At 54.1% G+C, this 25,734-nt stretch overlaps 1 protein-coding gene across 1 annotated transcript; it reads right to left on the reverse strand.

Annotated features, from left to right (window-relative positions):
• Nucleotides 1-326: 326 nt before the first annotated feature.
• Nucleotides 327-23,913, reverse strand: PIK3R5 (phosphoinositide-3-kinase regulatory subunit 5). Its single transcript, XM_035561866.1, has 18 exons — nucleotides 23,817-23,913; nucleotides 16,419-16,519; nucleotides 15,073-15,141; nucleotides 14,219-14,357; nucleotides 11,898-11,967; nucleotides 10,174-10,348; nucleotides 9,353-9,506; nucleotides 8,765-8,848; nucleotides 7,305-8,052; nucleotides 6,758-6,911; nucleotides 6,471-6,596; nucleotides 6,084-6,209; nucleotides 5,317-5,410; nucleotides 3,970-4,046; nucleotides 3,350-3,443; nucleotides 1,877-1,959; nucleotides 1,554-1,666; nucleotides 327-468 (listed from the first exon to the last, which is right to left on the reverse strand). Exons 1-18 carry the CDS (start codon nucleotides 23,911-23,913, stop codon nucleotides 327-329), a joined length of 2,646 nt encoding a protein of 881 aa, XP_035417759.1.
• Nucleotides 23,914-25,734: the final 1,821 nt, after the last annotated feature.

The following is a 25,734-nucleotide window of genomic DNA, read 5'->3' on the forward strand; positions in this document are numbered from 1 at the left end:
TGCTGGCAGGAAAATGTCACTGTCCTTGCCTCTCCCTCTCAATCCCAATGTTGGCAGTCTGCTGAACCAGGTGGAGATCTCAAGGAAGCCACTTTCCTCCCAAGGAATCCTGAGAAGTACCGGAACCTCACTCCATATTCCCATTTCCAAAGGATGGGCCAAGCCCAGACCAGGAGCAGCTCAGTCACCACGCAAACACTTCAGACTGCAGGATGTCTTGGGCAAGAGTGGCTGGGTATCCAGCCCTAAAGGGGACAGTCAGCTTCCCTTTCCTGCGGCTATTTCAGTGTTGGATGCGAGTCTGGTCTTGAGAGGACATGGTTCTTCTACGGCAGTGCTCCACTGAAGGTGGAAATGGGTAAACACAGGAGAGAATGGAACTCAGAAGGGTCCTGGGCAGTCGAAGAGGACCTGCTCAGTGCAAAGGGATTGCTGTCCCGGGGTTTGTAGCACACAGAGATCTCACATCTGCAAGGGAATAAAAAGAAACCAAGATGTAAGCAAGGTGTGTGGTTGAGAACCAGGGTCTTGGGATGCAGCAGAAACTTTGCAAACAAATGGGAATCAGTGCAATCTTTAATCAGTGCAGGACTGGAGTTGGAGTGCCCAGAGTTCAGGTCCTATATGCTAGCTCTGATTGGGATCTAGAGGAGAAGTAACCAACACAGGGCATTTTCTGAAACTCATTAGGGACAATGAGAACTTTTGCATCCCCCCTGTTCTGGAGAAGTGGCAATAGCTCCTGTTGCATTTCTTGCACTAAACTATCACATTAGTCCCTTGGGTTGCACAGTTAAACAAGTTAAGCTCCTAAAGAAAAGTTCCTATTTAAGAAATTTAAGAAGTAACATCTGAAATCTCTTTCCATTTTAGGCAGCATAACTTTGCAGAGCTCTGCTCCCCCTGAGGGAGAAATTAGAATGCTTGCACGTTTTTAAGACCAGTGGATCTCCTGGTTGGATCTCTTTGTGCCCACAGAAACATGTTGCCTCCAGTGAGTTTCCAAATTCCATCCTCAGCGAGCCAGCTTGGTGCCCTGGGGACACGACTGATGGATGAACAATCAAATGAACATTTCTTGCTCCACCTACCCCAGTCTCACCCATGAAGATCATGGGGTCCTTTTGCAATGGGTATGTTAAAGGTGATGGAGGATCCCAATGAGGTTTAGAAGCCGAAGGCTCTGCTCATGCACTCAGTGCTCTCCAGGTACCTCATTTACTTTACATGACTTTCCTCTGTCTTGCTGAACGATCTGTCTTCATGCAGTTGAACAGCTGACTGGGGACCACCATTTAAACAGTGGCAGTCATAAAAGGTGAAATACTGCTGGGATCTGAACAGGACCAGCCATCCCACCTGAGCTCAGCTGCACTACAGAGCTTGAAGCTATGACATGCCAGCTTGGGCACCTGGCATAAACACACCACGGTGCTCAGGACCTTGTCCCCCCTCTTGGCCACCCGTATGTTGAGGTTAAGTCCTTATGCAGAGGGTGCACCATTCTGGGAGCGCTGACTGCATCAGGCAGCCTGCCACATTGCAGATCTTACCTGGTCACACTCTGCAGGATCTTCTGCTCATCCTGGTCCAGGCACACGGCAAAGGAGGACTGGACACCAATAATCTGGACCTTGTCTACTTTTATCTGGGACACGCTGAGCTGCTGATAGAAAGAGAGTACAAGTGAAGGAGCTGCCAGGCTCTGTACATTAACCCTGTGCAGGGCAACACAAAACTGGTGGCCAACAGGATCCCCCAAGGAGTTACTGACTGCTCCCCAGGTCTCAAACTCCATCTCCTGCCCCGTCTCCCTCCCAGCTGAGCCAGGCTGACCTCTTTTTACCAAATGTAAAAGCACCATGACTTGAGTTACCTGATTGAAACTTTTTTTGGATTTGGAGTTTTGCCTTTTAACCACCTCTGTCATGGTCAAGTTGAGACACTCTGTCTTTGAGGCTGTAACAAAAAGCAGACTGTTATCACTCAAGGCTTCTGCTGGGAACCCAGGCAGTCCCTCTGCCCATCAAAGCATCCCAGAGCCAGTGGCTCCCAGCAGGACCCCACTTCAGGGAAATACAGCATGCCTGTAGCTTTCCCTCACCCATGAGAACCCACATAGTAAGAAAGCAAATAGACAGATGTAATCTTCCAAAATAGCAGCAAAGAACATTTAGCTATCTTAGCAACTAAACATGAGAAAAGCCATTGCCCCATCATGATGAGGAAATTCTCTCTCTCCCACCGTGGCCCTTCCTACAGGCCCCCTGGAGATGCTTTTTCATGTCTGGAATTACAGTGACATCCTGTGGTCAAACTGCTGAGTGTGAAAGCTGACACAGATGAGCAGAAGACCGGGTTTCTCCTGTAAGGAAGGAGGTTCACGAAGGGGAAGCTTCTCCCTAGCGTGGGAGCTTCTCCCCATGCCCTGAAACAAACCCACCACACTGGCAGTGCAAATGAAGCTTCTGAACTAGCACAGAAACACCCAACTTGAAATACAGAGAGGAGATGAGCAATTAAATCCTGCTGGGGTTTTTCCAAGATTGTTTGCATGGCTTTGTGGATGGGGCACCAAGAGGAGGGATGGAAGTTTAGGTTGAGGTTCACAGGGCACATGGGAGCTGTTTGGTAGCTTATTTGGTAGATTTTTTAGTCATTTTCCCTGACTGCTCTGCTCACAGATATAAATTTGTCACACATAAAGTGCATGAAGAAAGAGGAATTAAAAAAAATCCTCAGTTTACTCAGAACTGGGTGTCTGATTGCCAGAACAGCAGAGCTCAAGCAAGAATAAACAGATATTGCTTCTAAATCAGCACACTAAGAGACTAAAGCCTTGCTGCCTTTAAAAGGCTCAAAGCTTTATTCGTAGCCCATTGGGAACCAGAACAGAAAAAAAAAAGAAATGATGAAACAAACCCACATGGCAGGCAGCTATCTCCAAGTGCAGGAAGGAAACCAAGCTGCAGCAGCAGCCCTGCCAGTGCTTTCTGACAGCTGGCTGCAGGGCACAGCCGCAGTGGCAGGACAAGCACCCCCTCCCTCGGTCTGACTTGATTTAGCAATAGACTCCGCTCTGATGGACAACCCAACCCAACAAAAGATTTCCCAGCTGGAAGCTTCAGGATAATGAGAAAACCGAACATCCTTCAACCCAGATGTGGCACTAAGGAGAGCCAAGGAGAACAGCATCTTATGCCCCAGGGAACACCGGGCATCTCCCACGTATTTTCTGCATGCACACATTCTCTCTGCGCTCTGGCTGGAAGATCCAGCGTGGCTCTCATCCGTCCTCTGGCTCTCCCACTGCTTCCTACACAAAGCCACAAAGACCAGCTCTACCCACCTAGCTCTTCGTACTTCTTGCAGGCTTTGCTGAGGTTGACGGATGTGCAGACCTTCTCAACATCATTCCAGTGACTTCTTCCACTGACAGCTGTCTGCAGAGACCAACCGAAGCCCGTGAGATGCCGTGCTCCAGGCTGCCACCCTACCTCCCAACCCGACCCTTTGGCTGGGCTAGCCCTGATCTGATTTTACCTGGGGCTGCACAAAATTTGAGTAGACATTAAAATTCTTTTAACCTTAGCATTACAAAAATTGTCCAGGGTTAATATTAAATAATTGCAGAAGGAACAACAAAAAAAAAAAAGGACTGCTGTGATCAACAAGAGATTGCTCCCTGGAAGCCAAATCTACCAGTGTAAACTGGCAGCCAGTACATGTCCAGTCTATGGGAGCTGGCTGCACATTCCCTGTTTTACTGGGCTTCTCAGGATTGGAAAGCCATCTCCAATTAGCCAATAAGTAGACAATTAGCTTGATTTTGTCTCCCCCAGGCTTGGATCAGGACTCCTTTAGCACACTCTCAGTGTCTGTCTCTGCCAGCCCCAGCCGAGACAAGTTTGGGCAGCACTTAACTGGTTTTCTGCCACATTTGTCCTTGTGCAAGTCCCAGGCACTCACCTTGCTGTAGGCGATCTGTAGTGTTAGTGGGATTGCTTCTCTGTCTCCATCTATGCCCAGCCTTTTGCTGCCTGGACCTGCACAAAACAAGGAGCAAATGTCACTCGGTGGACTTTTCTCCCCAGTTTTCAGAGGGCTACTGATACAGCAGCACACTCGGTACCTACAGGAAGGGAAAAATCCTGGTTTGCTGAACACAGCTGCAGAGCAAAAAAGAAAAAAGGTGGCTTAAAAGCTGCCGGAAAGCAATTATTCTAGTGCAGAAGTTACAGCACAAAGCACAACAAGCAGCTCTGCAAACTGAAAGCGGTGCTGGCTAAGCCAGTGCAGCAGGGTCAGTGCTCCAGGGAAAACACAAAGCAATAAAAGGCTGCATTGCTAACACAGCTCCTGTTTTTCAGGGCATATTTGTGCCCACATTAAATTAGCCTTGAAATACTGTGCCCAACACTTACTAACTTTTTTTTTTCCCCTGGGTAATTTTTTGCAGATGTTAAGTAGCGTGCTGCCAGACAACCAAAGGAAAACTCAGTCAGAAAAGATTGGTGGTTTCATGAGTTACTGGGAAGAGGTCCTGGCCAAGTCTGTATTTTGGGACAGTAGGGTGGTGACACTTTATGTGGAGGATATTTTATGACCTCTGTTCAGAAAGACAAGGCGAGCTCACAGAAAAGCAGTTGGTTAACAATATCAAGCAGTGTGTTTGAATGCTGTATGTTGGTTGGCCACGAGATGTCTCTGCAAGCTGCACCAGGCAGCGTGCGGTCCTTGGTACCCCCAAGAGAGCTGAAGACCACACTGCAAGCAGATGCTTCTGTCATCACTTCTATCTCTAATAATTTTATAAATTTCTAGTTTAAAAGTGCATGGTCTTCCTTGCAGGAAGGTCCAAGCACACTCACAAACATTGCTTTGCCCAATAAGCTAAGGAAATGGAATGAGGGATAAATGATGCTCTTGGACAAAGCATAAACAACAAAGCATGAAAAAGATGAAGAGCTGCACTTGGCCAGGTGCTGATGAGCAGGAAAAAAAAAAAAGAGTTTGAAATTGCTTTATGGCTATTACACCTGGAGAGTTAGCAGAAGTAAAAGAGCAAGGCACTGCCACAGCTTCTCTCCTGAAGAGGAGCACAAGAACCATGATGGTTCAACTCCAAATTTGTGAAAACATATCTGTATCTTTGCTCACGTTGCAGCCCGGGTTCAGACCCCTCTTGCAGCCCATGTGTGGTGCCAAAGCCCCTGGGCAGGCTCCCTCCAGCCCCCCAGCAGTCATTGCCCACCCCGGCAGTCTGCAGACTCCCACCCCGAGGCTGCAGCGGCGCACGGCACACGAGTTACAGACCTGAAGCCTTGATGGCCCGTGTGGCTGCCGAGTGGCCCAGCTCGAGGGAGTGGATGAAGACTTCGGTCATCTTTTCCCCCCCTATGAAGGTGAGCTGCCAGGGGGAGAAGAGGAGAGATGGAGGAGATGTGGTGGTGAGGAGACCTCACAGGGCCATGGAGCTGGGGGATGCAACCTGCCCTTCTTGCTCCTGACCTGAAAACAGGTCAGTTTGGGCAAGTCCTTTGAGCTTTCAAAATACACTTTTCAACCACTGCCTTGGGTGGCACTCGCCTCTAGCTACACCTCAGGCTGTTCTAACAGACCACCAGCAAGTGGGCCGCCAAAGCCACAGCTGCAGAAGTGGTGCAAGTGAAACCTTTCCCTCTGGGCACACAGCAGGTATGGAGAATGGGCTTTGTGGAAGGGGCTTGGCAGGAAAGCAGGGCACCAGAGGAACTTCCAGAAATGTGAATGACCTGCCAGCACTGCCAGGAGTCCCTCTTGTATTGTGGGGAAAGGTGTTTGGATGGAAAACTGCTCGTGTCAGTTAAGAACTGTCTGGGCAGGACCCGCACCCTCGATCCCTGAGCCAGCAGCACCAGCCAAAGCGCTGTGAGCTCACGTGCAAAGGTCCCCGGGAGAACATGAGGAGACCAAGCTTGGCCTCACCAGCACAAGGTGGCTGTGCCATACCCACATTCTCTCCCCAGGCAGGCCCCACATTGGTGGCACAGGCAGAAGACCCCTTTCCCAGTGCTAAGATGGTGCTGATCCCCTTTGCCTACCTCTGTCTGGTAGAGCTGCAGCAGGACGGGGCGCGTGGCGAAGCGGCAGTAGTAGAGGATCATGTCGGCCAGGATGGGCAGCTGCTCCTGCGAGTCCCCCTGGGGCTCAGCCTCTGGCTTGGCAGACTGCAGCGAGGGGTGAGTCACAACCCTGACGGGGTTCAAGGCACCCACAGCCCAGCACCACCAACTGCCCATCCCACTCCCCTGGGGATGGAAGCCCTTCTCCTGGCCACCAGAGGCACCCATCTTCATTTCCATCGCATGCCCATGGAGCACAGCCTGCTGTACAGGTTCAGGCCACCGCATGGTGGCCCAGCGCTAAGCAGATGGGGTTGTTCCTTGGGGAAGGGGGACACCAGGCCCTACCACCCGGTACACACGTACCTGACACAGGACATCCATGGGCAGGTTCATCAGCCCAAGAACGTTCCGCTCGTACCACGGGTCCAACATGCCGATGTAGTGGGAGATGTCGTTGGTGCTGCTCTCCACCCCAGCCAAGGTGGATTCCTGAAACCAGACACAGCGGGATCACCCCGGGGTCCCCCATGCTCCTCTCCCATCGCTTGGGGCTGGTGGAGGAGCCCCCAGCACTCCCCCTGCCTGGCCTGCTGGTGGAACAAGCAGAGTGCTGGTGGCACCACAAGCCCAGCGGCGGGCAGGACACCTACTGCCTGTGCCGAAGCCCGGAGCTGCAGGTCCCCTGGGGACAGGGGAGGATGTGTCAGCGGGGCCGCTGGAGCCAGGCAGCTCCTCTTCACGGGGATGTAGAAGAATTGCAGCTTGAAGTACCTTGTCAGTGTGGGGCAGGTGCTCTCCTTCAGCCTAGGAGAACATGGGAGAGGGCTGGGTGAGCAAAGTCCTCCGGCACATCCCGGCAAGGCAGGACGTGAGGTGCAGAATTAGACCCTGGTGGCACCTGGAGGGTTCTGTCCCCTTCCAGAGCAAGGCAGCGATGGAAGGAACATGAAAGCAAATGGCATGTGGACAAGGACACCTCTGTGCCTCGCTGACTTAATGGCAGTGCCATCCAACAGTAAGTGTCCCCATCGCTTCCACCTCCAGACAAGGGCAGCTGGATGTCCCCTGCCACATCTCAGCACCAGGGAGCCCTGCTCAAAGGCAGCAGCCACCCCAAAGCCGGGACTCTGGTGACCCCATCAGTGAGACACCAAGGGCTGAACACCTGCAGCCAGGTCCCTGTGCCACCCAGCTCACCTGAGGTTGCTGTAGGCTCGGGCCACTTTCCCTGAGATGCGGTCGGAGCCGAAGACCACCACACGCAGGGTGGACACCTTGGCGTCCTCATCGTAGCTGAGGAAGGGCCGTCGGGGCAGGCTGAGGAGCCGCGGGGCGTGCAGCGCCTGCAGCCGCTGGCTCAGAACGTGCTGCGGCAGCGAGTGAGCGCGCCGGGAGCGCGCCGGCACGCGGTGCTTGGCCTGGGGGTGGCACAGGCTCTCGGCACGGCGCAGCGGGAGCGAGCCCGTGTCCGGGCAGCCCTTCAGGTCCCTCCTCAGGACCAGCTGGCTTTTGCTTTTGAACAGTTTGTAGATCTTGTTGGTCAGCGTGTGTCTGTATTTGTGGTGGGGCTTCTCCACCTTCAGCTCTGGCCGCCCAACTGTGTCCAGAGAGCTCTCGTCACTGTCCTCCGCGTACCCACTGTCCATGCAGTCCTTCAGGCTGGAGACAAAAGACCGCAAGGACTTTCTGGAGACCACCGTCAGCTCTGAGATGGAGTCCTTGGAAGCGGTGAAGAGGGACATGCGTGAGTGCTTAGGTCCCTCTTCTGCCAGCGCCGAGTACATGGAGTCTTTGGAAATTGTGGAGATGGGGGAAAGCAGCGAGTCCCGCTCTGGGGAACAGCCATCTGTTTCCACGTCCTCTTCTTCCTCCTCCTCCTCCTCATTCTCTGAGGCCACAGGCTCGACAACGTTGCACTCCTTGCTGAGGACATCATTGAGGACATCTGAAAGGCACAGGAGGGAGATCAGTTCTGTCATGGGCTCTGTTGGAAACTGGACACCCCAGACAATGACCCTCCTGCAGCACGGCCAACACTCCTTAATCCCACATGGATTCAAACTGAGGGCCAAAAACCTACCCCTGAGCATTTTTAGATTTTCATAACGTGCTTATATTTGATGACAAAACAAAACTTGTCTGAGGTCAGGTTCTGTTTGGGTTCTCAAAAAGCAAACAGCGGTTGGGGCTTTGCTTCCTTCCCACGCAGATTTGCCAGTGCACCCCAAATCCAAGCTGGGTTTAACCAGAGTGCAGAAGAGAGGCAAGGGGTTTAGGTGCTTTGATAGTCAAAGCCCAAATGAACGGTCAGGGAGGCAGCAGAGCCCAAGCCAGAGAGCAGGTTCAGCATGCTGGGGCCAGTGGGCAACAGATGCTCAACTTTCCTGGGACCAGAAAAGGTCTTCCATGAATGGGGAAGCCAGAGAGACGAGCTCAGCAGAAGGGGAAGCCACACTTCCCCTGAAAAACTGCTGCGGTCGGGCTGAGAGCACGGCAAAACCTCCTGCTCAGCCAGAACCCCCTCCTTGGGCACCCCAGAGAGCTGCAACATCCAAGGGGTCTCAGGACACAAAGCCCCTCCGCAGGGAGACTTTTTGTCACATTTTACTCCTCGCAGGGGAGCTTCCTACAGGGGGATGGGGCCCCTCTCCGCTTACCGAAGTTATCCTGGTCCCAGCTGTAAGTGTAGCAGCGGGCAGCGGGGATGGGAATGGGCTGGAGCCTGCGGGGCTGAGCATCCTCTGGGGAGAGAGGAGAGGAGTCAGCCTGCGGGGATGCTCCCAGTGCTGCGAGCACAGCACAGGAGGCCTGCAGCAGTCCCGGGGGAGATGCTGCCCACCCTGGCAGCTAATTTGGGCAGCCCAGGTCATGCCGAGCAGCACGCTGTCACTGTCCCATGCAGTCACGCAGCGGGGACACGGGGATGTTTCACACCTCTAAGAGCCACCGGCAGACATCACTGCTACAGCCAGTTTCTGATTGAATGTTCTCACCCACAAAGGATGGAGATGGCTTTTGTTGTTGTTTTAATGAAAGATGAGAAAAAAATTCTGGCTCATCACGTGGTTATGAAATAGGGACTGGGTGTTTTGTTTTTTTTTTCCCCTCTTCCTGCTGTGCTAGGCCACAGCTTTGCACAAAACAGGATTTCGCACTTCAAAGCGCAGCTCCCAGCGCAGGGGAGCCCACGGCTAGTGCTGAACCAGCACCAAACCCAGCGGCAAGGGGGCACGGGGGCTTCTCACCCGCGATGGCAGGAAGGGCGGCCGCCCCGGCGAGGTCCCGCAGCACGCACTGCAGCTGCTCCTGGGCCAGCGCAGGGTCGCTGCCGGCAGCCGCAATCTCCTGGGCTTCGGCGGCGCTGGCGTAGACCTCGGAGAGCTCCTCCAGCGGCTTGGCCTGGGGCGAGAAGAGCAGAGGCTGAGATGGAGGGGACACCTCCGGGGAGGGGAGCACGGGTCTTTGGGGAAGGTCACCGAGTCGAAATTACTAAGTCTCTCACCCTCTGCTACCCACTCAAATTCCTCCAAATCTTATGCAAATGAAAAAAAATAAAAAATAGAACAGGAAGTTCCAGTGGGAAGGGACCTACAAAGATCGTCAAATCTACAGACTGCTTTGAGGCAGACTCAAAGTTAACACTTGCCATTAAGAGAATCGTCCAAATACCTCTTACACACAGCCAGGCACGGGGCATCAACCACTTCTCTAGGAAGCCTGCTGCAGTGTCTGACCCTCTCGGTAAAGCAGTTTTTCCTGCTGTCTTGAAACCTCCCCTGATGCAGCTCTGAGCCCTTCCCGTGCATCCTGTCACTAAAAACCAGGGGGAAAGAACGAGCACCTCCCTTTTCACTTCACATGCACTGGAACACACCTAAAGGGTTTTACCACAAGCATTCGCCCCCCACAGACACCAAAGCAAAGTGTTTCTCTGGTCGAAGCAAGTTTTTGCTGCATTTCAACCAAGGGGAGAGGTTCTTTCTCTCCCCAGTTAGGGCCAGGAAGACAAAACTGGAGCCTAGACCCGAGGCCTACCCCAAGAAGAGAAGGGAAAGGCGATGCCCACCTTCAGGAGGCGGTGCAGGCTGTCCAGGTCGCAGCGGGTGCCGAAGGTGGCCTGGTAGAGGTGCTCCAGCAGCAGGACGAGCGTGGCGTGCCGCGGGGGCTCCGTGCCGCTCAGCTTCTCGGCGATGGAGAGGAACTCGCTCTGCACCTCGGAACGGTTCAGCAGCAGCACAGTCCTGGGGACACGGGGAAGGCGGTTAGATGGGCAGCCAGGCTGCGATGCCGGTGGCACACTGTCCTGCAGAAATTCACGCTAGATGGCAGTGTCCCCTCACATCCACTGCAGCTGGGGCGGCGCAGGGGTGCCAGAGCCCCGCTGCTGGGCGCAGGGAAGGGTGGGCATCCTCCGTCCTGCTGCTGCGTGCACCCCTGGCACCACCTCTCCTGCAATATTGCCAGCCCAATGGTTGCTCGGTCAGCCCTGGAAGGGCTCCAGCCGAGATGCTGGTCGGCCTAAGTGGACATCCAGCATGTGTGATGAAGGAGGTGGGAGCAGAAGATGCGAGGGGCCCCCAAAATATCTTCCCTTTCAGAGTGAACCTCAGAGCATCCCTGCTGAGCTTTAAGGTGCTGCAAAGCTTTAAACTATCTGAAGGACTCCAGTAGTGAGATGGTGCAGGTACCAGCCACGATGTCCTTGGTAAGAGCTTCTGGAGGAAAACACATGAGGCTGGGAGGCTTCAGGGGAAGCCCTTCCACCCAGAGCTCACCTCCTCCTGCTCTGCCACCCCCAAGGCTGCCTGCTCTGCCCTTGCTGGAGACCAGAGCCACAGCCTTCAGCTGCAAAGGGAATTTTGCTCTGGATCACCACATGAACACCAGCAGGCTTTAAATTCCCAAGCCCGTAGCCTGGAGAGCACACAGACATGTGCTTAGGTTTATGGACATGAACAGTGCTCCTAACTGAGTGAACACAGCTCTGAATTAAGGGTGGGCTCAGTTGTGTTTGGTTCTAGAAAGCTCAGGCAGAGGGCCCAAGCTTTCAAAAAAAAAAAAAAAAAACCCAAGGTTCAGCTTGTGTGCAGCTTTGTGCCAGGTTTTCAGGGTTTTATGCAAATACAGCCACCTCGCTGCAAGCCACGGGTGCCTGCACCCGTGATGGTACAGAGCAGGGCAGCTGGACTGGGAAAGCAGCACAGCAGCACCAGCATGGCTGGGCAGGATGCTGACACAGACCCAGAGCTGTTCAGCATGCGTGGAGAAGCCAGAGCAGCAGGAGAGCCGTCCTGCCCCGAGCAAAGGTGGCCGTGCAAGCAGTGGCCCTGCAGCCAGGACGGGCACGCACCGCCAGGGCTCATTTTCCTATTTACAAATGAGGTGCCCTGGCAGGAAGAAAGGTTCAGCCCTTGAGTAAGGTGCAAAGTGTGTCTGAACCCACAAGCCCTGCACTGCTGCACTGGGACCAGCTTGCTCCTGTCCCTCCTCAGGCTGGTGGCTCCAGCCTCTGCCTTCCCTACCTGTTTGCACCCAGATCTGCATCCCCGCTCGGTGATAACCAACATTTGATGCCCACAGACCCTCACCCACAGCTGTGGAAATGCCACAGTCACTATCCCCAGCCCTTCCTGCAGTTCAGCTCTGCTCTCCAGCTCTTCTACCCAGTGCCCACCACTATTTTGGGGATGCTGCTCACTGCAACCCTGCTGCTGCTCCTCAAGTGCTGCAGCAAAAGTAGCACAGAATAGTGGAGATATGACAGAGTGAGGCCAGCAGTGCCTGACTTACACAGTGGAGCTCTGGTAGTTCTTCACAGGCAGCCCCTGCTCTGTCCTCACCAGCCTCTGGAAGGAAATCCCTGGGGGAGAGAGCAGAGGACGTGAGCAATGGGGGCACCACAGGCTGCCCTGCCTCATGAGCACGTCGGTGTTGTCTCCTGAAGCTGTCCTGACCCAGCCGAGACGTAGCCTGGAGCAGGAACGGCAGCACCAAAAGCCCCGGTGGGGACAAGACATGTCCAGCATGCGAGAAGGATGAGCCCAGGAGCAAGGGAGCGACAGGAGAGGAACCAGAGGACAGGATGGCAGAGCTGCTCCATCCCCAGCCCCTTCTGCCGCGCTGCTGATGTGGAATCTGGTTTGCATCACGCCGGTGATATTTAGCAGCTTCTGCCACTTGCTTTAGCCCCTCCACGTCCTCGATGTCACTCACAGACAGCAGGTCATAGCCGCCTGCACTCTGCAGGGACAGAGCCCAGCCTGGCCCCAGCAGGACCGAGCCCACCACGGGCAGCCCACGTCCCCAAGCTGCCTCCCCCAGGACTGTCTCCATGGTGCCAGCAGGGTGACATCTGCTGGACCTGAAGCCACAGTCCCTGTGACGGGGGGACAACAGCAAAGCACATCCCACCCCCAAGTAGCAGAAGGGACATCTTAGGGACGATCCTACAGCATCAGGTAGCCCCAGCACCCTGCGCACGACAGGCAGCCACGTCCCCACCCCAGCTGCTGCTCGACAGCCCCAAAGCAGCACCCACAGGGCGGGGGGCAGCCCCCACAGGGATCCCTGCTGGCCCCCTCTGAACACAGCTGCGTTCACTACTCTTGTGAGACATCAGCCCAGTTTGCAGATAAAAGCTATTGCATTCTTGTCAAATATTGACAGCCACTCGTTCTCAGTTAATATTTACTCCCATCTCAATAAAAAGCTGTTGCTTCAACCTCACGGCAGGTCACAGAGGCTGTGCATGAGGTCCTGGCCAGCCTTCCAGCACAGGACCCGTTTTCGCTGTTCTTGGCTCCAGTGGGGCCAAAGGCCATGGTGAGGGGTGGCTCTGGGCTCCCCAGCCCCACACACCAACACCTCCCACGCAGCATCTTTTGGCAGAGGCAGGGGAATCCCATTTGTCTGTAGGAGGGGAAAAGCCTTTGGACCAAAGTCCCCAGCTTTGCAGCCCTGGGCACCGGTGACAGCACAAGAGCAGGATGTAGCAACATCCCCAGTGCTGGGGCTTTCCCAGAGGCCTTTCAAACAGGGCCCGAACCGATGTCACAGCAATAAGTGACCAGGAAGGAACTGGGAAAGTCCGTGGCTGCAGCAGCATAGGACAAGCATCCCCACGCCCACACAAGCCCTGCAGCTCTGAGCCGGAGGCTGAGCACAGCACGGTGACCCAGGCAGACCTCCCGTGGTGGCTGGGGTCTCCTTAGAAACTTGCAAAGAGAGGTTTAATGGAGGGTGCCCAACCCTATCTCCCCTTGGCTCATTAAAAGATTAACCCGTGAAGACAACGTGCCCCTTGTGGCTTTGCATGGACAGGGACCTTGCATTTGTTCCCATCGGGGCTCTCCAAACCAGCTGCCTGGTTCGAGGGCATGGGGAAGTATCACCATGCTCAGCCGCAGCCCCTGTGCCCATCTGCGCCTTCCCCAGCCCTGCTCAGAGCAGATCAAGGACCCCGTGCAGGATTAAACGGGGCTGGAATCTGCTCTGTGCAATAACAGCTCTCCACAAGCCACGGAAAGATGGGCAGATTAGGAGAAAAGGCTTTTGAGAAATAATTGGAAGAGCTGTTCCATTGGGAACAACAGGACATCTACAAGGGGTGCTTAATTAAGAGGAGCGCTGCTGCCGCCGACAGATGTGCCCAAAGCCGCATCACAAGGCAGCGTCTCGGCTGCAAGGACACAGCCGGGAAGTCGGCAGCCCTATGGAAACCTCCACGCCATGGCAGGCTCAAAGGCTCCTGCCACCTTGATGTCGATGAATGGACCCACTGTTATCACCCCAGTTACACCACTGAGCATCTCGAGCAAAGGCCAGGGCTCGGCGGAAGCGGGCGGCATGTGCTTGGCCGTGCAGAAGACCCACCAGACTGAAAGGCAGCCAGCAGACAGCTACGATCTTTGCTAATCCACACCGGTCCCGAGCTGAGAGTCCTTGGGATGCTCCTGCTGCCTCGCACACAAGGCAGCCCCCAAAAAACACGTCCCCAGCATCCTGCTGCACTCCTCTGGAGAAACCTGGCTGCACCCCGCGTGAGATCAGGGATTTTGGGGATGCAGGACCAGTAGCACGCAGGAGCCCTTTGGCGGGTCGGGAGCACTTACCTGGGGCCTTGAGCTCATCACTGATGAAGGTGAGCAGCTCACGGAAGATGTCGCAGTAGGGCACAGGCCAGGTGAGGAAGCTGTGGTAGATGCTGGCGGCTTTCAGGAGCAGCTCAGAGCCTGGTGGGATGTAGGGAGCCTGTGGGGACAAGGAGAGCTGGTGAGGAAGGGAACAAGGACCTGGGGCTGGAGCCCTGCATAAAAAATGGAGGGGAGGGGGCTAGGCTGGAAAGGGGGAAGGAGAAGCAGACGGGAGCAGGGGTTCACCCCATGACATCCCATCTTCTTCCAAGGAAAAGCCAAAGCATCCCGCTGGGCACAGCCCTGAAACAGCTTCTTCCTCTCTGCACCTCCCCAGGCTCCGGGCTCAGGCTCACGTGCCACAGCCTGTACATCCATTTATTTTTAACAGCCACAGATCCATACAGATGACTCGTGTTAAAGCCTGTGCTTTTGCAAGATCTGGCAGCAGTGGTTTCCTCGGGATAATGATGCATTGTGCTAATAATAATAATAATAAAAAACAATTTCCTGTGAATGCTCTACTTCTTTTCATTAGCATTGTCCACACATTTTGCCTGAGTATAAAGGGTAACAAAAAGAATTTGCTTCTCTGCAGAGAGATATTGTCTCCCTTTCTCATTGACCCATCTTTAAATGCAATGATTAAAAACACTGAAGCACATCTTGTCATGTCTCTCAGCTTGTGCAGCGGTTGCCTGCTCCTGCTCCCTGCAGCTTCGCACAGGACCTTTTTGGGGATGAGCTGATCAAAGCAGGCCGGGACCTTTCAGACAGAAGGCACCTGTGGCTGTCCCACGGGGCCGGGGCGACGCTACGTGCAGCGGACTTACACAGAGGACCGCGTAGTAGAAAAGCAGAGCCAGGGGCATCACAAGGTCGTAGTCACACTTCTCCTGCACCTGTAGGAAACAGCGCAAGGGGGAAGGATGAGCCAGGCTGCTCACCGTGAGCATTACCCAAAAGCATCCTTGGAGTGGTGTCAGAAGACTCTCCAGCACTGTGAATCTGAGCACCCCGACCCACACCATCGTGTCACCATCCCCAGCAGAGGGGGACCACTTGTGTCCATGAAAAAATAACCCTTAAGGCACCAGTAACCCTCACAGATGTGACAGGCAGATCGGCACACGCTGCCTTTAGCCTCCAGAAGCAGCTTTCAGCCGAGCTCCCAGCCCTCCCATGCTCTCCATCCTCGCAGAGTTGCATGGAACTTCATGGAAGCAGCTCAAAGGAGGCACTTTGGGGTGGTGGCCAGGCAGCCCAGCCTCTGCAAGGGCACGGCAAAGCACGATGCCAAGCATGCATTTTTGTCCCAACCTCTTCCAGTAGGAAGCAGGATTATTCCACCAGGGAATGTGGTGATGGTTCAAGAGCAGGCTTGTGGACACTGTCTCCCCTTGTTTATGAGCACAGCACAAAGTGCAATAAACCCTTACATAAATAAACCCTAACGTAATAAAACGTCATCCGCAACAAGATCAATCCAAGCCATTAAAAAAAAAAAAGATTAAACAGAATAGCAGTAATCATATTAACGTATTAGCTAGGCAGCCTTTCTTTCCCCCAAAATGAAAGGCAGCATTTACCCCGTCACATGAATCCCAGGCTGCAGCAAACACTGCCGCTTCCTCCCACATCAAGGGATTCCTCCCAGGTCATCCCCGCGGCAGCCCCCAGCTTCTTCCGCTCATGATGGGGCACGGCAGCCGATACAATCGGCCCCACTGATGCTTCTCCTCCCCGTTTTGCTTGACCATGCCATGCTGATCAGTGCAGACCCTGCCTGCTGTCCCCAGCGCCCTGGCTCCATCCCTTGCTCTGCAGGCAGAGCAGTGGCAAAGTTTCTATCAAAAACAAGGGGAAGCCTTTGGTTTGCTCCGATCTGGACCAGCAGCTCCGGGCTTCCTGGGAAGCTCTGAAGGAGGCATGGTGCTGAGCAGCGCTTGCAGAAACCCAAACCCTTCCCCAAGGACCTGCAGTGCTGCCTGAAGAGCAGATAGGGGAGCTGGCTGCTTTCCTACCCATTCCCACGTGCCAAAAGCTGGTGGGACGCATGAGGCGGCTGTCACCATCACTTTGGAGCACATCCTGAGCTCTAACAATGCTTTGACCCAACCCCAAATCACCCACCAAGCTCTGTAAAGCTCCACTCCAAAGCCGGCAGCCCCCAACTCACCTCCTTGGCCTTGCAGAGGATTTTCTCCACCAGGATGAGGTAGTTGCCAGCATCCCGGCTCACCAGCTCCTGCAGGCTCCAGCAGTTCAGGCACAGCCCCGCTGCAATGGAAACAGAGCACAGTGACCCACAGCCCGGCCCAAAGCACTCACAGGAGGGATGAGCAGTGAGAAGGGGTCAGGGAGAAGGTGTTTGATGCCTGGGTCATATCGCTACGGAGGAAAATTGACCTTGCACCCTTGATGTGGACAGATTTAAGCTCTCCAAATGGTGCTTATCACAGCAGCATCACTTTTAACAAGCATCTCAGTGCTCTTGCAGTCCGGTGCACCAAATGCAAAATTCAGGTCCCCATCACGCACACACCAGCCCCTCCAGCTGCATTGCAGCCAAGGAGTGATGCCCATCCCACCGACTGGCTCTGCCAGGCCCTGGAGATGCACAGTCAGAGCTCACAGCAGCATCGCTGCAGCTGCTGAACACATCAGCATCACTGCTAAGCCTGCCCAGCATTTATTCCACCTCCTCAACACCTCCAAACTGTCATAAAATACATTAAAACCCCTCCGGGTTAGCCAGGTATTGAAAGAGGAGAACTGCAAAGGGATGGAGGGTCCTTCACCCCAGCCGGCTGAACCTCCCCGGCCTCCCTCCTCAGACACGTGCAGGGACCCCGCTGGTGACAATGGCCCAAGGCGCTCCCCAGAGCTGTGGCTTTTCCTGGTGGTCGGGGCCACCTCCAGCCCTCCCAGATGGTTTAGAGGGAACAATCTGCGTGAAGGCACCGGGCACATCCTTCATCCTGACCATGTGTCCTGCAGGAGGGGCTGTTTGCTGGCTTAGAGGGGATCGGGATCTGCAGACTGAGGAGGGAACAGCATCCTCCCCATCCTCCTTGTGGAACCGGGCACCACACACAGTCCCACGGAGGGAAGTTATAGAGAAATCTCAAACACCTAGCATATCAACATCTGGAAGGGTCCTTGTTTGCGTCTCTCCTGGCCCACGTCTCCATGGATGTTAGCAGCAGGAGCAGACAGTGTGCAGACATCGCTCGGCTCAGCACCAGCCACAGCATGATTTGGGGTGCCGGCATCAGGACTTTTCCAAACTCAGTCAACAGAAAGCACAACCAAGAATAAACAAGAATCTCTCACTGCAGGGAAGCCAGGTTAGTGATCAAGGAGGGAAAACAAATATAAATACAGCCATTTTTCACTTGCATGGTCTATGCAGTGGCACAGAAACATACCACACACCAACACACGTGTGTTGACCAAAGCTTTGGAGCTAACAAGGAAGAGACAACCCCATTAGCTGGCAAGGGGACAGGGTGTTCCTCACAAACCTACAGGCCATGTTGTCCTGTTATTCCCAAGCTGCAGAAGCTACAAATTCATGCCATAAAATTACCTTTATACACTTAACTAGATGTGAAATGGGGAATTTAAAGCAGGAGAGAGGTCTGCCATAGTGCAGCTGGAAGAAGGCTGATGGTAAGACAAGCAAAACAAGCACTAAGGTTGCAAAAACAGCTTTTGCTTGTCCTCCAGGCATCAGGACACCCGTGAGTCCTGTGGCTTCATGCCTTGCCTACAGCAGAAGGAACACAGCAGGAACTGTTCCCCATTGCAGAGTCCTCCCTCTGTCACACAACATTTTATTTTCAATGAATCAAAGTTCTTTGGTGCAACCTTATGTTGTGACACTTGACCAGTGAGGGCATAGCCTCAGCAACCAGGTAATTCAGCTCCAAGGCTCCCTCTGTGCCATTGTAGTGACTTACAAAAGTGGCTGTGGCTCTGCTCTGGAGGACTGCAGCAGATCAAATAAATCAACATTGTCCTAGCGCGCAGCATCCTCCAGGGAAAGCCTCAGCATCTGTGAGATGCTCACGAAAGCAACTGTCCCAGCAGAAGTGGTCAGAGCCATTGGGAGCTTTGCTGACCTCGGGCTCACACAACACCTTCAAACACCCGCTCCTGCTTCAGCAGGGAGGTTTTGGGGGTTATTTCAAGCTGCTGTGCACCCAGAAGAGCCCAGCCCCAGCCCAGCAGAGCCAAAGCGCATCTCAGTGCATCACCAGCTGAGGAGTACGCCGCTTCCTGCACGAGCGCGACCACGAGCACAAATAGCCTGAGCAAGGCGCGGGCTCCTTCCTTCCTCTCGCTTCTAGCGAGGCAGGAGGAAGCAGCAGTGGCAGCTCGCTGCTGCTCGGCGCCCAGCAGGGCGGAGGGAGAGGTGCTGGGCTCCTTCCCCGCAGAGGTGCTGGGGCAAATGCACAGTGGATGGGCTGGGAGGGATGGGAAAGCAGCAGGGGCAAGAGGAGAGCAGCAGGGAAGCAGCTTACAAATATAATTCAGGGCTGAGGCCTCTGACCCATTTCTGGGTGTTCTACAGGAAATCTGAGCTCAAGCATGAAGATGCAGCAAGGTTTATTTAAATAACTCCGCTACGAGCAGAGGAATTTCTGTTTAACTCACGGTCCTGGAAAGGCACTGGGATTACCCACAGCAAAACAAACCAGTGCTGGGAGGCAGCAGGCTGCCAGGAGCCCAGCTCCTAAACTGGGCAATGCAGCATTAACCAAAGACACACCAAAACAGCTGCATCCTTGCTAAAAATATTCTCCAGCACAAAATGCAGCTCGGAAATCCTGGACACAATAAACAAAGACCGCGCAGCAAAGCAAAGTGCCAGCACCACTGGGCATTTGTCAGGATACGGGACCCTGAGCTGGGTGGGAATTCCCTTCCCTCTATGCACAGCCCAGTTCACGAGCACCTACTTTCCAAGCACTGGGAGTAGAGTTCTCCCCTGTATCCAGACCAAAAAGGTTATTCGGCCATTGAGGGAGAAGTTTCTCGTGTTCATGGGTCAGGAACAAAAGTCCCCGGTGACATTAACAGCGCACAAGCCATTGCTCTGCAAGTGTCATCTCCATCTTCCTACAGGTGCCCAGTGACCAGCCAGGACACAGCTGGGTGCTGGGGACTTCTACAAACTGCAGGGCAGCACTGGGTTTATTCCCAGGCCAGGGAAAGGCTGTGGCCAGGTGGAAACCACATCCAGAAGGTTTTATTTGCAGCTGCTCACCCGTCTCAGCACAGCCCAGCAGATGGTTCGCTGCGGACAAGGGGAGAATGCGCACTGAGGGCACACAGAAAGCTTGAACCAGACTTTCCTGGACATGGCATTTGCTCTTGAATTCCCCAAAGGCACATTTCTCACTGTGAGATGCAAGGGAGGCCCCTGGGTCTGTGGGGAAAGAGCAGCTTGGGAGTGTCCTTGGAGCCCTGCTGCCCATGACCTCCACTCAGACGGGTTGGCCAAGCACTGGTGGGGTGAGCTCTAGCAGTGGCCAGGTCAGCTTTTATCAACGCACCTTGTGCAGGGGACACAACCCAGGACTTCACCTTCCAGACCCTAAATGAGTTTGCGCCACGAGGCACCAAGGACCCCCAGCAGGGCAGCAGCCCCACAGCTAAACACTGCTTACATCCACCCACCCTCACGCTCAGCCTGCCAAGTTCTGCTGCACAACAGCGAACCAGCACTGTTGGTTTTCCGTTGTATACAGAGAAAGAGCTGGATTTATGCACCAGCTCCACAGGCATCCTGGAGCTGTGTTGGGGTTCCGACACGCAAACCCGCAGCACTGAACCGTGCTTAACCCTATGCAGACCCCGAGAAAAATCTCCCTTTGGGAGAGGAAAGCCCAAAGGAAATGCTGGGAGCAGGGACCGGAGGGGAGCAGAGGCGGCACCGCGGGCGAGCTGGGGCTTCGATCGCTATCGGCACGGCCGGCAGCGTGCCGGAGGTCGGGAGCAGCGTCCCCGTGGGCGGCCTCGGAAGGATGAGGCTTTGCGATTTCTCTTCTGAGAATTGCCGCGAGCCGCCCGCCTCCCGCAGCGGCTCCTTCCTGACCTCAGCAGCCGCCGTTTCCCCTCTGCCACTTTTTAGAGGGGGTGACTGTCAAATCGGAAAAAAAAAAAAAAAAGAAGAAAGAAAGAAGAAAAGGAGAAATAGTGCGCGCCCGAGCTGCCTTCGCCCACAGTGCTAGGGGCGAGCATCCCAGTGAGCAGCTCCTGATGCCGTCAGAAGTGACGCACGTGGAGGGGTGAAAAGCAGAAATCTCCATTTCTTCCCTCCCTCAGACCCACTCCCATCCTTTCCACCAGATTAAGCTGATTTTCTGCAATGGACAGCCAGGAGGGATGGAAAAATTCCAACAGCAGCTGGAGGATGTGGGTGGGTTCGAGGTGCACAGAGCACATCCCCACAGGCACAGCACCCCCTGGGGGGGGGGGGGGGGGAGGGGGCTGATGAAGCTCCCCAGGCTGCACCAGGGCGCAGTTTGCAGCCCCCATTCCCTGGCAGCTGCTTAGAGCCACACGAGCAGGGCACCGCGGCACCTCCCTGAGCAGGATCCATGCGTGGTGCTTCCACCCGGACAGGGCAGAGGAGGGGAAGGCAGCGATCCCAGCCCAACAGCCCACCACGAGGCTGCTGAAAGCAATTCAGTGGCTGAAATTTGCAAGGTTGCTACTCGGTTGCTAACCTGGAGCATCCCCACACCAGACCGCATTCCCCATGCAGATATTTGGATGACTGCAATCAAGCAGTGTCTTAAGCCTCCTTTCATTCGAGCTGAGCAGACCAAACTCCCTGAGCTCACAAACGTATCACTGAACATTTCTCTGGCTCTCCAGCACACCAGTGACCTTCATCCTTTCTCCAACCTTCTTCACCAGCATCCTTCCTCCTTCCTGGCTCCATGCAACCCCACAACAACATCCTCCTATCCCCAGGACCTCTGGGGCACCGGGCTGCCCTACAGCCTCCCCAGCACCTCCCCAGTTCCTGCAGCCCTTCTCACCCCACTGATCCCCTAGGGCAGACAGCCCCAGCACTCTCCTCCACCAAAACCACTCTGTTTCATTGCTCTCTACTGAACAAGAAAATATTTTTCTTCCTTTAGCATGCCTGGATTTTACTATCATCTCCAGCAGCATGGAGGAAGGCAACCAGACCTCCCAAAGCAGATCTCCATGAGGAAAAGTTCACCACCTTTCCTAGCCCTTTTCTATTTTGTTCCTCCCATAATGGCTGCAGTTCAGGAAAGATGGTCAATTTAGACCCCAGAGCCCACTGCGGGCTCTGGGATATAAACCTGTGATGGCCAAGGCACTCTCACTTCTCCCCTTCGCTGACTTCACAAACCTCCGCAATTCAGTCACTCATGCAGGGGGAAAATGCCACATCGGAAGTGATTACTCACCCGCTCCAGAGCAACCTTCTATAAAGTTATCGTATAAAAACAAAGCCTCAAATAATTGAAAAATGAACAAAATTCCAGCTGGGTTCCAGCCCAAAGAGCTGCAATCTGGAGTACATAATTTTGGTGCATGGAAATGGGGAAAAGTAGGGGAAAGCAAATAAATTGGGAAATAGAAGTGATATAAGAAGTTGAAAATGAGAAAGGAGAAGGCTGCTGCACGGCTAAGAACAAGATGGAGAGATTCACCAACCATACGAGGAACAGAGCCCTGCCATAAATAGCAGCCTGCGTCTGACACAGGACTGCAGTAATAAAGCTGTAATGCTTGTAAAACAGCAAAGACATGCACATAAAAACATTTCCACTCTGTTTTTGAAAAGAAATAGGATATGCCATTAAGGGGTGTGGTGATATCTGTGCATTATGCTCTGCTTTCCCTAAATCGCATGCTATTGCGATAACAAAATGCTTCCAGTTCCGATTGCAAGGGGGTAGGATGTGAAGCCGCAGCTCTTCAAAGCAAAGCCTTTAAAAGCCAGCCCACATGGAAGAGCACTGAAAGCATCAGCCACGAAACGCTGCCCCAGGGACTACCCAGCAAAAGTGCCTGGGCTGGGACGCAGCAGAGCTGGAAGCATTGAATCCGACGACTGCGGGAACTGCGCTCACCCGTCACACTCAAGATTTTTGGCACAAGCACAAGCGCGGCTGATGAAAGGGAACTTTCTGATGTGCAAAGCGCCTGAGATTCACCCAGGAATGCCAGATCACCCCGCTAAACTCCACAAAGCCCACACAAAGGGGCGCAAAAGCCAGTGGGCAGAAAGGTGGGGGAAAGCACTAGCGATGAGGAACCCCCGGGCAGCACAGCTGCATCCAGCAGAGCCCACCGCCAGCCACCTCAGCCCCGTACGGCACCATCTCTGCTGACGAGCTGGAAAAATTACAAAGTCATTTTTTAGAGGCTATCTAAAGCAATGCCAAGGGGCTGGGATTACTGAAGGGCAGAGCTTGTGAGTGACACAGAAGCTGATTAATTATAATTACAGGAAGAGGTGAGTTTTGCGCAGCACAATGAGCCGCTTGGCCAGAGGGATTCCTTCGGACACATTCTAATGGTGCCAAAGGCACGGTCGTTCTTCCAGGAGCCAGGAATCTAGGACATGCTTTGGGGACTGGATCCCAGAAAGTGGGGAGACCAGAAGGACCCAGGAAGGCTGGTGATAACTGCATGAACCAAGCCCTGGGGCGATGCTACAGCAAAGGGAGTCGGCATTGCTCTGGCGGGTGCAAGGAAATGGGCACGGCCAGAGGCATTGCTCCAGGATTCGGCAGCAGACGAGAGATGGTTGTCACCTCTTTCTTGACATTCAATGGAAAAGCAGAGGGGGAGAACTCCAGAACAGAAGAACTACACAGAAAAAGGAATTTTGGATTTGACAGCCCCTCAAATTCATTTCTTTCAGCCGCAACAGGATAAGGAAGTGATTTAACTGAAGCCTAAAAGCGCGCGTATGAGAAGTCAAAATATCAGGTGTAGGAATGACTTCTGCTCTTTGCTGCTCTGCCCTCACCACTGCCAACTCGAAGCCTTCCACAGCCCTTCCACAGCTCCTGTCTTTATGGCCACCACAGTATCTAAGCCAGATTCAAACAAAGCTGATAACAATATCTTAACGCTTGCTTCTGACAATGCAGCAGAGATACACCCAGAGGTTGTGAGGTCTTTATACATCAAAGCAAGGCATGTCTGGCTGATTACACAAAGGACTCTTTCTTCATGGTGAGCAACTCCTCTTTCCAGCTCACACATGGACAACTGGCAAGACACATGACTCCTCTGCTCAGTCTATACCTACTTAAGACCTAACATGACTTGCTCAGCATCTCGGTACGTCTTCCTCTGCAGTAAGAGGCTCAGGAAATGGAACGGGTTGGATCCCACCTCTAACTTTGCATGTTGGAAGGGAGAAAAGGCCTTCAAGCCTCCAGCAGCGCCTGCAAGTCTCTTCTACCCAGGTAGCTTGGCAATGAGAGGGCAAATCAGGCACAGACAGAAAAGTATGACCCCGGCAAGGCTGTCAGGGGGTCAGGCTCATGGCCAACAGGTCACCTACCAGCCCATCTGCTGGAGACAGCATCTCTGCTAAGCCCGTGTAGACATCTTTCCAGCGCGTGGTAGATCCTGTCCTCTGTGCACGTGGTGTGCTGCATTTTAATTCATCTCCTAAGTAAAGAGAAGGAAGAAAGTTAGCATAGTGGGCCCTTAGCTAAGTGCAAAGAAGACAGCACTGTCACACTGCCGTAGCACAGACAAGATGCTCCAGGTAAAACATCCCTGTTACTGCCTCCTGTCACCTTTTCCATCCCCAGAGCTCCCTTTGCTAGCTGTCATCTTCTCTACTCTCCCAATCCCTCTCAGCCTTGACAAAAAAAGGGGGTGCGTACATCCACAGCCCGATCACAAGAGGCTGTAGGACCATGGCACCCATCCCGACCCAGTGCAGGCATATCTGCTGTCTCACAACTTCCGTCTGCGGGACAGATCAAGTCTCACTTACGTGGCTGTGGCAAGGAGGTAATCTTGGGTTAGCCTCCATCAGAGATAACACCGCAACAGTTTACAGCTGCAGCACCTTGCAATGGGCTTGGGTGGAAAAAGTGATGGCAGACCCCGAGCTTCCCCTGCTTGCATCACACATGGATCACCCTTGGTGGTTCTGGTGACCACTGGTGGGGGCCACAAAGGCACCCCCAGGCGCCAGCCTCGTACCTGCCAGAATAGCCAGGAAAGTCCCCAGCACTGTGACCTTGCTGCTGCACAGCCAACGTCAAGAAAATGTCCCCATGGCCATGGGGCAATGCAGGAAAACACCGAGGGCACCTCAGCCCCAGCATCCAAGGACATTGTGAAAGCACAGATTGCGTGCCCAGCTGCGCCCCTTTCACAACACAGTGCTGTCCCACCTCTCCTCCATGGCTCAGGGTGCCAGCCCAAACCTCAGCCTGGAGAGGCTGTGCTGGGGGCAAGAAGATTTTATCCGTCCCACCCAGTTCAAACGCATCTGTCTGGGACACCAGGAAAAGAAGGGCCCCTTGCCCAGAACATGTACTTCCTAGCTCTGCCCCAACCACAAGCAAATTGGTGCCCAGGGGAGAGTCCCTTGTCCCCTGAAGTGCCAGCCCCAGCATCCTCAGAGACCCCAGGGCAGGCACCTCCCCTCTCCCAGTGCACAGAGACAGGCTCATCCCACAGACACTTTGCCTCCTGGTTAGAGGGAACACAAGTGCATGAAAATAATCCAGGAAGAAGAAATAAAATCTACCAATACTACAAAAAAACACCTGCCAAGGAAAGCTTTACTTTCATCCTGACCAGCACATTCCTTTACTTCTGCCACATGCTCGTGCATTTCCCAAACCTACCCCAAGACGCTTCATTTTCTGCTTATTTGGCCGATGCGTGATGCCCAGCAGCCAGCGGTGGCCGTGCCCATCACAGCTCCCAGCTCCTCCCTGGCAGGAACGACAGCCGCTGCAATCCCAGCAGAGGCTCCACCCGGTCCCCAGCCTCCCCATCGTCTGCTGCTGGAGGAAGCACCTCCACAGCCACCTCCACCCATTCCCAATTCCCAGCAATTCCCCCAAAAGGGCTCTGTAAAGCCATGCCCAGCTGCTGGGGCTCCCCAAGAGCCAAGGCAGGCCCAGCCCCACCCCTCATCCCTTCCTACACCAGAGAGAAGCCACCAGCAGCTCCAAACAGGTAAAAGCAACCCCCCGAGGAACCTCTGACCTGCTAAATGCAAGCTCTCTCCTTTGCCCCGAAGAGGCCCATGGGCTTCTCCTGCCTTGCCTGCTGCTGCCACAGCCTGTTATTATGGTCCTCAAAAGTTTTGTACATCCACAGCGTGAGTACGAGGAGCGCCTGCGAGATGCTCTGCCCCTGTGCCGAGGACTGAATGAGTGGCGAATCTGCACATCAGCATCTTAGTCATGACTTGTGGCAAGAGGAAAGCAGTGACTAAGAGCACAGCA

The sequence above is a fragment of the Cygnus atratus genome, chromosome 18 (assembly GCF_013377495.2).
Source record: "Cygnus atratus isolate AKBS03 ecotype Queensland, Australia chromosome 18, CAtr_DNAZoo_HiC_assembly, whole genome shotgun sequence".
NCBI lineage: Eukaryota > Metazoa > Chordata > Aves > Anseriformes > Anatidae > Cygnus > Cygnus atratus.

Excerpts from the sequence above, each read along its gene's own strand:
- PIK3R5 (XM_035561866.1), bottom strand. The coding sequence starts at position 23,913 with ATGCAGCACACCACGTGCACAGAGGACAGGATCTACCACGCGCTGGAA. Across the intron at positions 6,597-6,757 it reads TCCGGGCTTCGGCACAGGCA|GAATCCACCTTGGCTGGGGT; the intron begins GTAGGTGTCCTG and ends GTCTGGTTTCAG. Across the intron at positions 1,960-3,349 it reads CAAGAAGTACGAAGAGCTAG|CCTCAAAGACAGAGTGTCTC; the intron begins GTGGGTAGAGCT and ends TTTTTGTTACAG.